Genomic DNA, 13,845 nt, shown 5'->3' with positions numbered 1-13,845 from the left:
TGAAGCATGTGATGTGGACAACTATTTCAAGTTTTAAAGTTTTCCCTTACAGTTTTCCCCCACACTGCCTGCAATATTTCAGATCTCCAGGTACCCACCTCTTTTTTCCTGGGTTTTTTTTTTTTTTTTTAGTGTTTTTGGGGTTTTTATATTGTTTGGTAGGGGGTTTTTTTGTCTGTTCAGGTTTTTTTGTTTTGGCTTTTTTTTTGTTAAGACTTAAGAACCCTATTAGGGTTCCCCTGAACAAGACTGAACGATATTTCCAATAGCTTTCTGCTCCAAAGATGGTCTGAGATAATAATTAGTTTTGAAGTCTGACCCTTAGACATTTAAGCACCTGAAAAAAGACTTGCAAATAAGTTATTTTAATCTTATGACCAGAACCACATCTTGTTGGTAAATAGTTCACTGAAAATATCACAGTGTCCCAGGGTCTAATTGGTCAGACATAGCCTCTGCCAGTACTCCCATTATTAGAATGAACATGGACAGCAGTGTTTCAGCTGTCCTAGCAGATTTTTTCCTCTAGCTCTAGAAAACTCTTTAAAAAAATAATTGCTAAAGCCTCAGGAAAGGCCCAAACCTTTGTACTCATTTTCCAAAGGAGGCTAAAATTCAATTTTATTTTTTTTCCAAGTTGCACATTGCACCCACACACTTCAGAAGCCTGCACGTACAGCAGCATGCATCAGCTTCACTGCAAACAAGCAGCTGGCTGGCAGCTTGCTGAAGCTGCTCAGCAGAAGCAAAGCTGACGGGAGGAGGAGAAGTTTTGCCTAAGACAAATTCTGGAACAGGGCTATGAATAAAGCAACCTATACCAAGAACAGTTCACACTATTGGAAGAAACCCGATATCCTAAACCTTTTGCCACTTCTCCCCAAGTCATTAACGCAGCATCACTGAACACCAGAATTACAGGATGTTTCAGAGGAATTACACACAATTTCTTAGTCACAGAAGATTACAGGAAAAACTCTACATACCCTGGATTTAGAATTAGGGTCAAGGCTTTTTGCTTTTTCTGAAACCTAAGTTAGACATAGACATCAACTTGAGTCTTTCTATTATCAAAGCAGCACATTTTACGTTAGTGGATGTAATACCGTTATCAGTAGGACCCCAGCTTTTTACCAACAGCCCATTAGTGAGGGGAAGAAACACCTCCACATGCATACATCCAGCCTTTCTGAAAAAACTCCTGAACAGAGCACAACACCGGCTGTAGCAAAACCCTGAAGCTTAATTTGTTTCAAGGATAAGTCACCCAACAGAATGGGCTCTCTCAGATTCAGAAACGTTACACTTGCTAGATGTTTCACTAATTAAAAAAACAAACACACCTGAAGCCTATCAGTATCAAGGTAGCTAGCTATATAAGGCTTAAAGTTTTGGAAATGAGTAAGAACATGGGAATGGGTGTATGCCTGTGAGGCAGTGCTTTTCCTCCTGCCCACAACCCTATGCTCTCCTGTTTGGTTTCTTATAGAGAGACTTGAACGCTTGTGACCCACAAGGTGTTAACATGATCTGCAGATTCTGAAGTTAAGTACCCAGTATAGCCAGTGAAAGCTGCTGGGGACTGAATATTGCCTCTGGTAAAGGTGTGAACCGCTTCCATTCACCTCAATACATTACTAAGGGCTTACTTCCTCCAAACATGGCCAAACTAGTCTGTTTAGACTAGAGCTCCCTCAGGGACCATCTTTTAATCCGTATGCTTATGTGGAATTTAATCTAGATAACTTTGTATAAAGTTATCTTCCCATCTTAGTTTATATGGGTTTCTCCATATACATAAGCTTTCTATGTTAGTATCAGTCATTTTCCAAATTGCATGTATACATACCAAAAGACAGAGTTAAAATGGAATATTGTCAGACTACACAGCTGGTGTCACCTGAAATCTTGGGCAAAACCCTGAATTCACCATTTCCAAGTTTACATTCCCTGTGGATTAAATGCATCCTCAAATGAAAGCAGTTTACAAGTCACAAGAGACATTTAATAGTTCACTTCTACAAAGTATTTAATCCATTAAAACAGGGAAACATTTGGTCCTGTCTGCAAGATGCTATAAACTTTACTCATTGAAATGAGGAATCCTTCAGGGGGGTGCAAAGAAAGGAGGGGAAGAGGGAGGCATTTTTGAATCATATTAATGGATTTATTATTGCATAATATGCCTGTGAGTCAAATGACATTTCAGTTGACTAAGTACTATGCAGTACTAAAAGTTAAATTAATCAAGTATTCTTGAATCAGCTAGAGGGTACTTAAAACAGCAAACATGCCTAGAGGTGCAGAAATTAGCAACAAGTTTGAAAGTGGTTTAAAAAAAAAAACCAAACATCTTTATAAGCAGCATGATTTGGGGGAACCTGACGAAAGAACCATTTTCTACGGGGAAAAATTAACATCAGCAGAGCATGCTTTACATACAGCCATGTGAGATCAAATGGTTTAAAAAAATAAAAATAAAAGAGAATATTCCTCTTAACAGAAGTTAAGAGATTTAGTCATTCAGCCTATCCACAGTGAGACTGCTAGTTTTAAACTAACTGTGCTGATCCACAACAGCAAAAACCTACCTCATATCTGTTGGACTCTTCCATTTCATTTTTGTTGAAATAGTGGAACCAAGTGATTTTTAAAATCAAAACATGATGCCCAGAAACAGAGAGGAAACAATTTCCAAGTCAAATAAGCACCTGATCTGATTCAAATTCCATGTCACACTCAAAGTTCCATGTTCTTACTGATGTTGAGATTTTGGCATTGACACAAATCAGAGTAGAAATAGCTTACAAATTATCCAACCTGTGCATAAGAAGTCAGTGTGTGCTTAGTAAGTGTTTCCTGGGGGGCAGGGGAAGGGGACTGTTAAATATAGTCAAGACTAGCATATCAGAAGCTGAACACTCACCGAAGAACTACTTCTCATTCCAGTTTCACAAGTTCAATAATTTTTGTGATAATTTTTTTTTGACACCATGAATAATTTTTTCCCCCCCCCATATTCTGGATTGCTGACCGTCTTCATGCCAAAAATCATTTGGTGCACCACTTAATACTGATTAAGTCCCCAATTAGATCATCAGTTCTAACACTTGATGTTAGTGGAGGAAGTTCTCTGTACACACGTAGACATCAGAACTACTTGGACATTTCCCCAGCCATTCACTACATAACAGAGTAAGAAAAAAAACAAACAAAAAGTTAAGAAATCTGGGCAGTACTGTTCCAAACAGATATAAACAACCAGGTTACCCACACGCAACTTCTAAATCACTTGAACTTCAGTAACTCATACTCAAAGCAAAATACTACCTGATCTTTAGGGGTCTGGACTGCCTGTGAGGCAAGAATCCAAGCATGTTGTCTGTCTGGAGACAAAGCATCATGTTCTAGTCTTTGGGTCCATTGACCCATTAGATACAGAGCACAGGACCAAAACCAACTGAAAACAAGGTTCTTGCAATGGTACTAGCTTGTACCTAGAAGTTACAAGCAGCAGCACTACTTGTGGTAAAAATACTAGCAAGTCTGTAAGCAAGTTGTTCTTACTTTAGAAAAGCAGAAGAGAACTCCATTAGCATACATATAAACCAATACCTGAACAAAAAAAGCTTAGCTCTCTTCCTCCTAATTTTGAAAAAAAGCTAAGTTTTCAAAATTTCATTTCTTCTCATCAGCTCCAGTTTCACTGTGCTTTGGTTACGTACAATATACTGTGCCCTTACACATCACATTATTACAGGTTTCTAGGGGAGGACAGTTAGTTCACAGTAGGCTTAAAGGGGGGCGGAAACACGCAAGCTCTCAAGCTCCCAACAAGGAGTCAGACAGACAGTAATGCTCCAAGCTCCCAAAAAGCTGCAGTTCAGTAGAAGAGACTAGGACTAGCCACAGTAGGAGCAAGCTTCTACCATCGTCCTAGAGGATTAACCCACATACTTCCTGATACTTGCCTAAAATCCGCTACAGCGGCTTTCTCCTGGTCACAAGAGAACCCCAGTTCAGAAGCTACACATTAGGCAGAACAAGCTTCAAGTATTCAAGGCAAGCCTTAAATTCACTACAGCAGGCAAAAAGGAAGCAGCAATAACTGGACCCCCCCAAAAAACCCCAAATCCCACCAAAACCAAAACAAAAACCCAAAACAAAGTACTACATGTTACTGGTAAGCTACTGGAGCAGAAATACCTTCTTTTCAATGGCTACCTAGAGGCTAGCTCATATGGAAGTATATTCTTAAAGGAGCCTAAGGACACAGTAAAACTAGCAGTTTCATTAACTTTGCATTTCAAGTACATATCACAAAAACTTAAGTTATGTTGCTATTACACAGTTAAAACTAATATCAGCTCATTTTCAGCATGATTTCACATGCTACTGTTATGCCTTAGGAGAGTTTAGCAAAGCAATCAAGGCCTCTTCATCTAAGAGCACCAGAAACTGGGGAAGTGTCAAAACACAGGCAAGAAAAGAGTCACCACAAGAAACGCCTTCACAGAGTAACAGAACTTCTTTGGCAGAGCTTTTCCAAGGCTTTCCAATTCCCCAGAAGGCAGGGGTCCTGCCCAGCCGGACTGCTGCAGAAGCCACGGCTAACGTGCTTCTGGAGAACTCCAGTCTAATTAGGTGGTGGCTCTTGGTCTACCTTCAAAAGCAGAGAGCAAGTGCAGTTCCTACTTTGAGCTCAAAATTTCTGAATGCTAAAAGTGTTTGGAAGGGGCTGTAGGCTCTCAACGCCTCACTGAGCCAATCCAGGAGCATCCCTGTAAAGCCAACAGAGAGGCTGGAGGTGTTTAAAGTCTCTCAAGATTGCCCTTCAGGAAAAGTACCCACCCATGCCAGGGGAAGCTGACCTCAGAATTATTCTTTACCAAGAATACAACTACATTCAGGAAGGGCATTTACATACTCCAGGATAATGCTGCAAATGGAACCTTAGAACTGCATGTGAATAGTTAAGGTAGTAAGATGAATGAGGTTTCCTTCAGATTTTAGAAGGATAAAGAACCCAGAATCAACAACAGATTTCATTAATAAACACTGGTTTAACAAAGACGACTCCATTTCTAGTTTCAGAAAGAGAGGTTACCAGTGACAGATGCCAGAGAGACTTCTCCATCAGGTGTTACAGAGTTCACTTACGCTGGGTGCGTTAAATACTAAAACTAAGTTAACGGACAAGTATTTTTACCTGCTGCAATTTCAGCTCTTTAAGTTTTCTGTAGCCTAGTATGTGTTGATACTCTGAAATAAGACACTGCTGAAGCTTCAAAAATGATTAAAAAATATGCTTATAACTGTAGCCAGTAGGGGTCATTTCAGTGTAAAAAATTGCAGTGAAAGAAAAGGCTAGAGACAGGAAGGAGAGTAAAAAACATCAATTTCTAATCACACAGTTCTGTAAGTCACTGACATTTCTTCCTCCCTGAACTATGGTAGGAAAGGTTCTGCACTCCCAGTAGACAGGATTAAAAAAAAAAAAGTAGCCTTTATTCCATTAATGGATAAAGGCATGGCTTGGTACTACTCACACACCAGGCACCACCAGCCTAGCCTGTTGCACGTGTGCCTGTAAACTGCGCAACTGTTTAGGTCACCACAGTCAAAAAAATAGAGCTAATCAACCTCATTTTAGTGATCGGAGGCAGTACATTAAGTCCCCTTCTTTCCTCGCTGCCACCCCTCGTGCAGAACATGCATCATGAAGAACAACACATTACTTCTGCTGCTCAGAATGAGGCAGTTTCCTGACAATTCAGTAATAGGTATTCCAGGACTATTTATTAGGCTGACAGTTCATCTCAGTTGCTTTTCATTTATGAGAATGAAAATTAAATAGATAACTTATCTCCCTGACTATTCCTATAGGGACAGCTGGAACTGGTTCCTAACCACAACACTAATTGAAATGCAATCTTGCCAACAAATGCTTCATCTATTTTCAACAGTAGATGGGACGTGTTACGAGTTGAACTACAGCAACGTACAGATTGCATCACTTCAAAGGAATGAAATACTCCTAAACTGCCAGAGACGTCCGTACTGTGATACAGTAAGGGAGCTGGAACATTAAGGCATTTAATGACTGCAGGTTTTTAGTTCCTTTAACCAAGGGGGGGAGGGGGGGAAGCCGTTTAAGCCAAGCTTTTACTTGAAAACATGCAAAAAGAGAAACTCGTCCAAAACCAGGTAGGTTTTTAAAGTCCCTCTTCACTTGTACTTTTCCATTTAAGAAAACTTTCCCAATACACATTAAAAATAATAATAATGAGAGTGAGACTGCAGCAATGTAGATACTCAGTAACATGGTCTCAATCAAGGTCTTCAAAGTAGTTTAGGGCCATTTTTAGTTGTTTAACAACAGAGCTTTTAACCCTGGAGCTGGTCCTACCCAAGCAAGAACTGCAGAGGCCGACGGCATTCGTTCTAGCACAGGCGGGACACACTGCCCTGCTCTGCTGTGGTTTGCAATTTATTTGTGAGGGAGGCAAATGGAGCTTTAAACTAATAATGAGAGCCTGGACAAAGGTCAGCTGCCCACTAAAAATGCCCGGTTTTCCCTCTCTCAAAACAGTGCATCGTTTTAGATGCAAGTTTTTTTGGACAGATGCTGCCTCACCAGCTCGCCGGACTTTCTGCTGCCCTCTACCCGCCGAGAGGAGACCGCCTCCCTCTCCTTTTCCAGAATTGTCGAAGCTCCCGCTCCGAGTCTCACATACATTTATACATATCCCAAACTACTGGTTATTTGTAATCTCTTCACAACGCCATGTTTTCCCTCAACTTGGGGGAAAAGAGAGCTGGAGGGAGCAGACAAAAAGAGACTCAAAAATTGTCTTTGGTCTTTTGTAAAATTCTATATATAAAGGATTAATCTGAGGGACTGATAGATACAAAATTTGGGGGGGAGGGGGGGGTGAACTCCTCTCGCATTTCATACCAATTCATCACCTCACAAGCAGCCGGCAGGAAGCAGAAGTGTCTTTGAGAGGAGTTCTGCCGTGGGGATTTCTCGCTCCCCCTTGATGCTCCAGCAAGAAAAAAAGACATCCCTTATCAAAATCTGCCGAGGCGGCCAGGCGGGGAGATATTAAGTGACAGGAACAGGAAGGAAAAACTTTACAACAGATGATCAGCCTTTGTGTTTCCTTACAGAGGAGGGAATCCGGAACAGGCATCACGCGTGCACGACTGACCTCCGCCGATTTCCATCTGCCAAACCCTTCCCAAGCCCTTTTTATCGAGGAATTTTAGTTTGGGCATCGGTCGTTGACATAAAGCGGTTAGCAACGCAGTGAAGCGCTATGGGAAGTGAGAAGTGGAAGAGCCTGGAAGTTGAGGCTAAGAAAAGGAGGGGTAAAACTTTTAAGGGGGGGGGGGTTAGGGAGGAAGGCTTAAGAGACACGCTCGCAGATGGGACAGGCGGGCGGCGGGGAGGAAGGAGGGCGCACCGGCGCCGTAGGCGCCGGTGCGCCCTCCTTCCTCCCCGCCGCCCAGCCGGTACCCCCACCCCGGGGGATGGACGGATGGATGGATGGATGATGTCCCGCCGCCCCTCACCTTCGCAGACGCCCACTTCGTACTCGGTGATGGAGTCTCCGTTGAGCGGCGGTCGGATGACACAGCGCAAGCCCCGGTCGCAAGCTCCGTGCAGCCCGTAGACTCCCCCGCAGCTCTCGTTACGTTGCCGAGCGCACATGAAACAGCAACCGCAGATCCCCAGCACGATGCTACCGGGGCAGCTCTTCGGTTCTTCGCATTTGGATTCGTCGCAGGGTAAGCAGACGAGAGCCCGCGTCCCCGACTCGCCCAGCAGCAGGGCCAGCAGTAGCAGCCACCCCGCCGCCGCCAGGTGCCAGCCGCCGTCTCCGCCCGAGCGTCTCCTCCCCGCCGAGACCGCTGCCAGGTACATCCCGGCCGCCGCAGCCCGGCCTGGGCCGGGGGGAGCCTCTCGGAAGCCCCCTCGCCGGGCGGCGGACCCGAGCGTGCCGCGGCTCCTTCCCGCCGCCCCCGCCTCCGGCCCCCCGAGGAAAGTTTCCTCTCGCGGCGGCGGCGGCCGCTTCAGCCAAACTTCTCCTCCGGGCGGCGGCGGCGGCTCCGCCCGCTGTCCCCTCCGGGAAGCGGCGTCCCTCAGTCCGTTCGGCCCTCGCCCGCCGGCTCCCGGTCCCGCGGCACCGTCCACGCCGGCGGCGCGGCGCCCCGCGCGCGAGCGGCTGCGAGCGAGCCCCTGGGCGAGCTGGCGGCGGCGCGGCTGGCTGTGCCCCGCTCGCTGCCCGAGTCCCGACTCGCCTCCTGCCTGCGACTCGCCCCGCTCCGAGTGCGCCCTCTGCCCTTCCCCCATTGGGCGGTGATCGCCTTCGCCCCGCCCCGGCCGCCTGCTCGCGCCCTCTCATTGGATGCCGCCCAGGCTGGCCCCGCCCGCTCCTCCTCCCGCCCCCCCGCAGCCCCAGATCCTGGGGCTGAGCAGAGACGCAGCCGAGGCGAGAGGCAGCCTGGGCCCCACGGCGGCCGCCGCCGCCTCCCCCCCGCCCCTCCCTTCCCCCGCCCGGGGCTCCGAGCGCGGAGCGGAGCGAGGCGGCGGCGCCAGACCCCAGGGACGGGCTGGCGGCGGCCCGGGGGACCCCGGGGGTGGGGCGGGAGAGGGCCCCGCGAAGGGCGCAGCCACAGCAAGGCGCAAGGCGACGGCGGGGGCGTCGCGAAAGGGGCCTCGCGTCCCCGGCCGCGGCGGCGAGAGCCTCCTCCTCTTCCTCCGCCTGCCCCCCCGAGGGGCGCGGGGATCCGGGACGGGGAGCGGCTCAACGCCCTCTCGGCCCCTGCGCCACGGAGGGGGAGCGCCGCTCGCTCCCCGCCCCGCCCCGTCCCGTCGCGTCCCGTCCCCGCAGCCAGGCCCCCGATCCCGACCGGGTGCCCCGCGGGTGCGGAGCCGTGACTGACCCGCTGCGCGGGAGCGGGCGGGGGGCCGCGCTGCCGCCCCTCACGGCTGCCGCCGCGCTCTAGCGGCAGCGGAGCGCTGTCCCGGGCCGCCCCTCCGCCCGCTCGTAAACAAGCGGAGCTGCCGCGGCTCGCCCGGGGACCTCGGCACCCGAAAACCGCCCCCGGGCCGGACAGCGGTCTTCGCTGGCGCACGGACAAGAGGCGCCCGCGGCTGCCGGCCGGTCTCCGCGGCGAGCGGCTGCGGTCGCTGCCCCGAGCCGGCCGGCGCGCCTCGGGAGCGGCGCGAAGCGGTCGGGCAGCCGCGGCCCTGAGCCGCGGCGCGGGGGAGGCGGCGGCGCGGCCGGAGGCGTGGTGGCGGCGGCGGCGCTGCCGCGCCGGGCCCGGCGGCGGGGGCCGGAGCCGGGCGCTGCCCGGCGGCGCGGGAGGCCCGGCGGCGCCCCCGGAGGGCCGGCCGGCAGCCGCGCTCGGCGCCCCGCTCGCTCCGGCGGAGTGCGGCTGGAGGGAGCTGCGTGCCCCGAGCCGGGACGAAGGCGCGACCGGAGGGAAAACGAAATGAACGGTGTTGGCGAAAGGCAAACCGCTGCCTCGTCTGCGCTCGGTAACCGCAGGGGGCAGCGACCGGGCGGAAGAGACGGCAGGGAAACGGGAGGTCGTTGGCTTCGCAAGGGCAGCCCCTCGGCGTAACCGAAGAGCAGCGTCCGCTGCTGCCGTGTCACGCCCTGCCCAGGGTGCGAAGGCGGCTCTGGGAGCGACGTGTTCCGCTCTCAGAAATGCCTGAAGCTGTGGCGATCGGGGGGTGAAGTCATTTACTCGGCAGGTGGGGTTGTGTCAGCTGCACGGTGCCGAGCCTGGAAAGTCTTGGGTTGCGCGTGCTGGTGCCAGCGATGTGGGAAATGGTAGGACAGAGGTTCTGGAAACTTGATATGGGTTATTGCGGAGAGTGCCAGGGTATGGCTTCTACGGTTTCTCCAGTCCCACACGCTCGTCCGCTTTAGCAGAAAGCAGCAGTTCTCATGTGAACAGAGGAGCTGCTATGGAAGGGCAAAACTCGCCATTGGCAAGGCAAAGGACAAGTTGCTACCAGGAACAGAAGAAACTATAGTGTAAAGCTTTGTCAGCAATAGCCTACCTTTTTGGTGTGTTTTCAAAAGCGCTGTAATTCACTGCCATTCGCTCCAGCCTAAATGCCTACCGGTAGCAAAGGTTCCCAGTTACTAGCACAGGCCCGTTACTAATGGAACCAGTCCAGCTGTGTAACATGATGCTGAAAAGTAAAGCATTTCCATATTTGTCTAAAAGAAAGCATTTCCCATACTTGTCTATTATTAAAAATAATGTTTTTATCATATCAGAATAGCTGACTATATTCTGATCTATTCAGAACTTAAACTAAATTGTGGAAGATTATTTTTCAGGAGCTACAAATGTTTTAATTAGCCCCAATAGTTTCCAAGGCATTGGTCTGTTTTTCACTGAAACATCGTTACTGTGATAAAACACTATCAATACAGCATACGTTGCCTGGATTAGGGCCATTTAGCTGACATATCTCAGCAACGAACGGACACTGAGAAGCAGCCATCTACTGGGCATCGGTATTTGAACTGATGCTGTGCTAAATTTTTGACTAGATTTGGAAGGTAAATGACAAGCTGATCTCATTAAAGGCACCATGGTTTGGTATAAACAAACCCAATGCATACATTTGAGAACAACCCAAAACATTGCGTGTTCCTGTATTCTGGAACCAGTAAGTCAGGAAAGCACCCTGAGGTCATGTTAGACAAGCACTCAAACTCTGAATGTTACGGCCAGGGGACAGTACTCCCGGTGTAGCAACGCACCAAGCAAGAAGTTTTGTGCTGTTTCCTCAAAAGGCAGGTTCTTCCCTCAGCCTCGGCCCTCTCGCGTCAGTTTGCCGAAGCACCTGCAGGGGTCAGAGTACTTTTGATTCACCAGAAGTTTCCACCAAAAAAACCACTGTGACTTGGATGAGAACAGCTTGTAAAAACATACCGTTTCCTACGAACTGGAAACGCTGCCTTTTGGTCATATCTTTTACTGACGAGGCGCATGAAGGAGTTTTACCTTCTATGTATAGCGTCGCTGGGCTTCCTTTTTGAATGAGGCATACGGTTCTTGCGGCTGTATTTTTAAAACGCTGTTCACAAACCTGAGATTGTGCAGAGAGGAATCGCAAAAGTGATTTCAGTGCTAGAGAGGATGCTGCACAATACAATACATGATCAGAGACTTGAATTCAATAAGCTTAGTTTATCAAAAGATGAAAAGTGAACTGATTACAGTGTATTAATCCCTTCATGTGGAAAAATGAACTGGTCTATGAAAAATACGTAGGTATTTTTCCAGGACTTGTGAACATAGCCAGCATGGAAATCCCAGACATGTTGGATTGCATGCACAGGCGGTTCAATATTTCCCAGACATGCCAGACCTACCAGTCATGTACTGTACTGATGTGCAGTATACTCAATGCACAAAGAATTCATTGGACCTACTGTGCCTGTTTGCCTGTGTGGGAACGAACAAAGAAGCGCTAGAAGCAATACAAAAACAGATGATGAGGAAAGCTACGGACAGCTTAGATAAGAATGTTGTAGAGCCCTGAGAAAAAGAGAGCAAACTTTTGAGCTGACTGCCAAATGAGAGAGACTTCAGCTGTGAACAGGATTAGTACCCTGCTTCATACACTGTTTACCCAGTGATAGCTGCGTGTAAAGGAGCGAAAATACAGAAATATTTATGGAACAAGGACCAAAAGATAGGGTTCTTTTCTCATTATGCCTTGCCCTTCAGGTACAAGTCACAAACTGCTCGTGCGTATGCTTGTGTTTCCCTTTTCTGGTCCCAGGAATCTAAATACTGCATTGCACAGTGGCCTAGGTTCAACAGGAAAGGTAGAGAATGCTCCTGCCCCAAACCTGAGAAGAGTCCGTAGGGACAACAAGGTACTCCTTGGAAATCAGCAAGTCTGATCTGATGACTTTACGGGGAAAGTGAATATCCCTGCTTTCCCCAGCAAGAAGCAGTGAAGGATCCTTACAGGGAAATTCACTTACCCCTGCTTCTTGCTGCCTCTTGATTTATTAAGGGGTCTACTGATCCAAACAGCTTAGGAGTAAGTAGGTTCAGCTACTGAAGTGAAATCCATTTCCTAATTTCCCCTAGAAACAGGTTAGTAAATACTGCAAAATGCAACTGTGGGAGGAAGAAAAGCATTCTGATAAACAGGCTGTAGCAGCTGAAATTTCCTGGGCTCGTTTTGCTGTAATGTTTGTGTTGTATCGAAGCCACATCTATGCTGGATGAAGTTGCAGCAGTAATCGAGTGGAGCTGTATAGCTTTCTTGGTCATCATGTAACATGGAGCTTTTGCAAAATCACACAGTGCTATGAGAAAAGTACTACCCCCTTCGCTAATTCCTCAGTTCTGTACTCACTCCCCTTCCTACTGGTGAATCTCCTCGTGTGAAAAATAGGCGTTCGGCATAAATCTCCTGATAAGTCTGATATTCACAATAATGACAACTGAAATACAGATTTCATTTTATGACATAGGTGACGATAACATTTATACTACCAAGAATAAAAACATCTTCCCCCCAACACTAAGTAAAATATCAAAATGTCTTCATTTCAACTCAAAAGATTGTTTCTACTGTGCTGATATACACTGGTAACTCCTTATGTATCTCTGAATTTTGGGAACATTGGTGATTTTAATACCAAAGTTGTACTTTTTTTCTACACAAATGTTTTGTTTCTTTTCTGTACCTCATTGTGTCTTTGTTGCACATTAAATTCCCTTTTTATTCTTTAGTCTGTTAAGATTGTTTGTGTCTCCTTTGTAGCAGTCTCTTGACATAGACTCTTTCGTAAACAGGTTATACACATGAGCAATCTCCACTCCCGGAAAAAAAGGATCAAGATGAAACCTGCCACTAATACAAGCAGTGCTGAATCAGTCTAAAACACATGAGAACAATTTCTCTCTTCTTCACAGAGATATCATGGACTTACTACATTAGTAGCTACAAGGTGTTTCAAAACCCTTAAATGGAAAATGGTGGGAAATTGGGCAAGCAAATACGAGAATTCATTTTAACAGAAACAATCTTTTTAAGAATTGTTTTGAACCAGTTCATAATAAATAAATACCCCGTCAGGTAGTCTCTGTTGTTTTTTTCAGCCCTGTAAGCTTTTCCTCTCAGTCAAATCCCTAGCTTGGGACAGCTCAGTAGTTCAAAATTTAAGTCCAAAATAACTGACAGGCAGAATTGTTTGTAGCTTTTTCCTAATACATCTTTGATTGCTCATATGGAACATACAAGTAAAAGGCTTTTTTAATGGCCTCAGAGCAACTGCATAAGCAATTTTAAAATACAGTTGCATGACTAATTTACTTGTGCATGTTTTTTCACAAATTTAGAAACTATACATTAATAAAAATTATAAATAAATAAGCTATAAATGAGTAAGACTGGCCATTTACAGGTGCAGTTCTTCACATTGCACTTAAATCACTGAAATCGTCGTGCATTCAACCTGAGGATTTTTTCAGATCTGAACATCTTAAAATATATATCTTAAAAACTGCAAGGTTAAAGAACTAGGGAGTCAATATCTATTTAAGGCTCTCTACCAGGAGCTATCAGGAGAAATAACTGTTATATCTAAAAATGCAATTTTGTATTTAAATTGATCACACTCAAGGTCACGTTGGTTTTAGCTTCTTTAGCACAAAGAAAATATTTTTAACAAATAAGCACAGTTAGCAAGGAAAGACAATTTGCTGTCAGTTTACAAAAGAAAAGTAGAAGTCTTTCAAACTGGTATGTCATTCTAGGGATTATATGCATTTTTATTACAGAAA

The 13,845-nt window shown here is 46.9% G+C and overlaps 1 protein-coding gene and 1 long non-coding RNA gene across 3 annotated transcripts in view; one reads left to right on the top strand and one right to left on the bottom strand.

Annotated features, from left to right (window-relative positions):
- CRIM1 (cysteine rich transmembrane BMP regulator 1) overlaps positions 1-8,340 on the bottom strand; it is a 202,886-nt gene extending 194,546 nt beyond the window's left edge. For both annotated transcript variants that reach the window (XM_072856562.1, XM_072856563.1), the window contains exon 1: positions 7,579-8,340. In XM_072856562.1, coding sequence (XP_072712663.1) covers positions 7,579-7,930 — 352 coding nt within the window. In that variant the 5' untranslated portion in view covers positions 7,931-8,340. The remainder of the gene's footprint in view (positions 1-7,578) is intronic.
- On the top strand, positions 7,659-13,137 carry LOC140649409 (uncharacterized). Its single transcript, XR_012041619.1, has 2 exons — positions 7,659-7,794; positions 12,856-13,137. It is a non-coding gene; the product is annotated as an uncharacterized lncRNA (long non-coding RNA).
- Positions 13,138-13,845: the final 708 nt, after the last annotated feature.

The sequence above is a fragment of the Ciconia boyciana genome, chromosome 3 (genome assembly GCF_034638445.1).
Source record: "Ciconia boyciana chromosome 3, ASM3463844v1, whole genome shotgun sequence".
Lineage (NCBI taxonomy): Eukaryota > Metazoa > Chordata > Aves > Ciconiiformes > Ciconiidae > Ciconia > Ciconia boyciana.
Note: the sequence above shows the minus strand (reverse complement) of the source record. Positions and strands in the feature narration are given on the sequence as shown.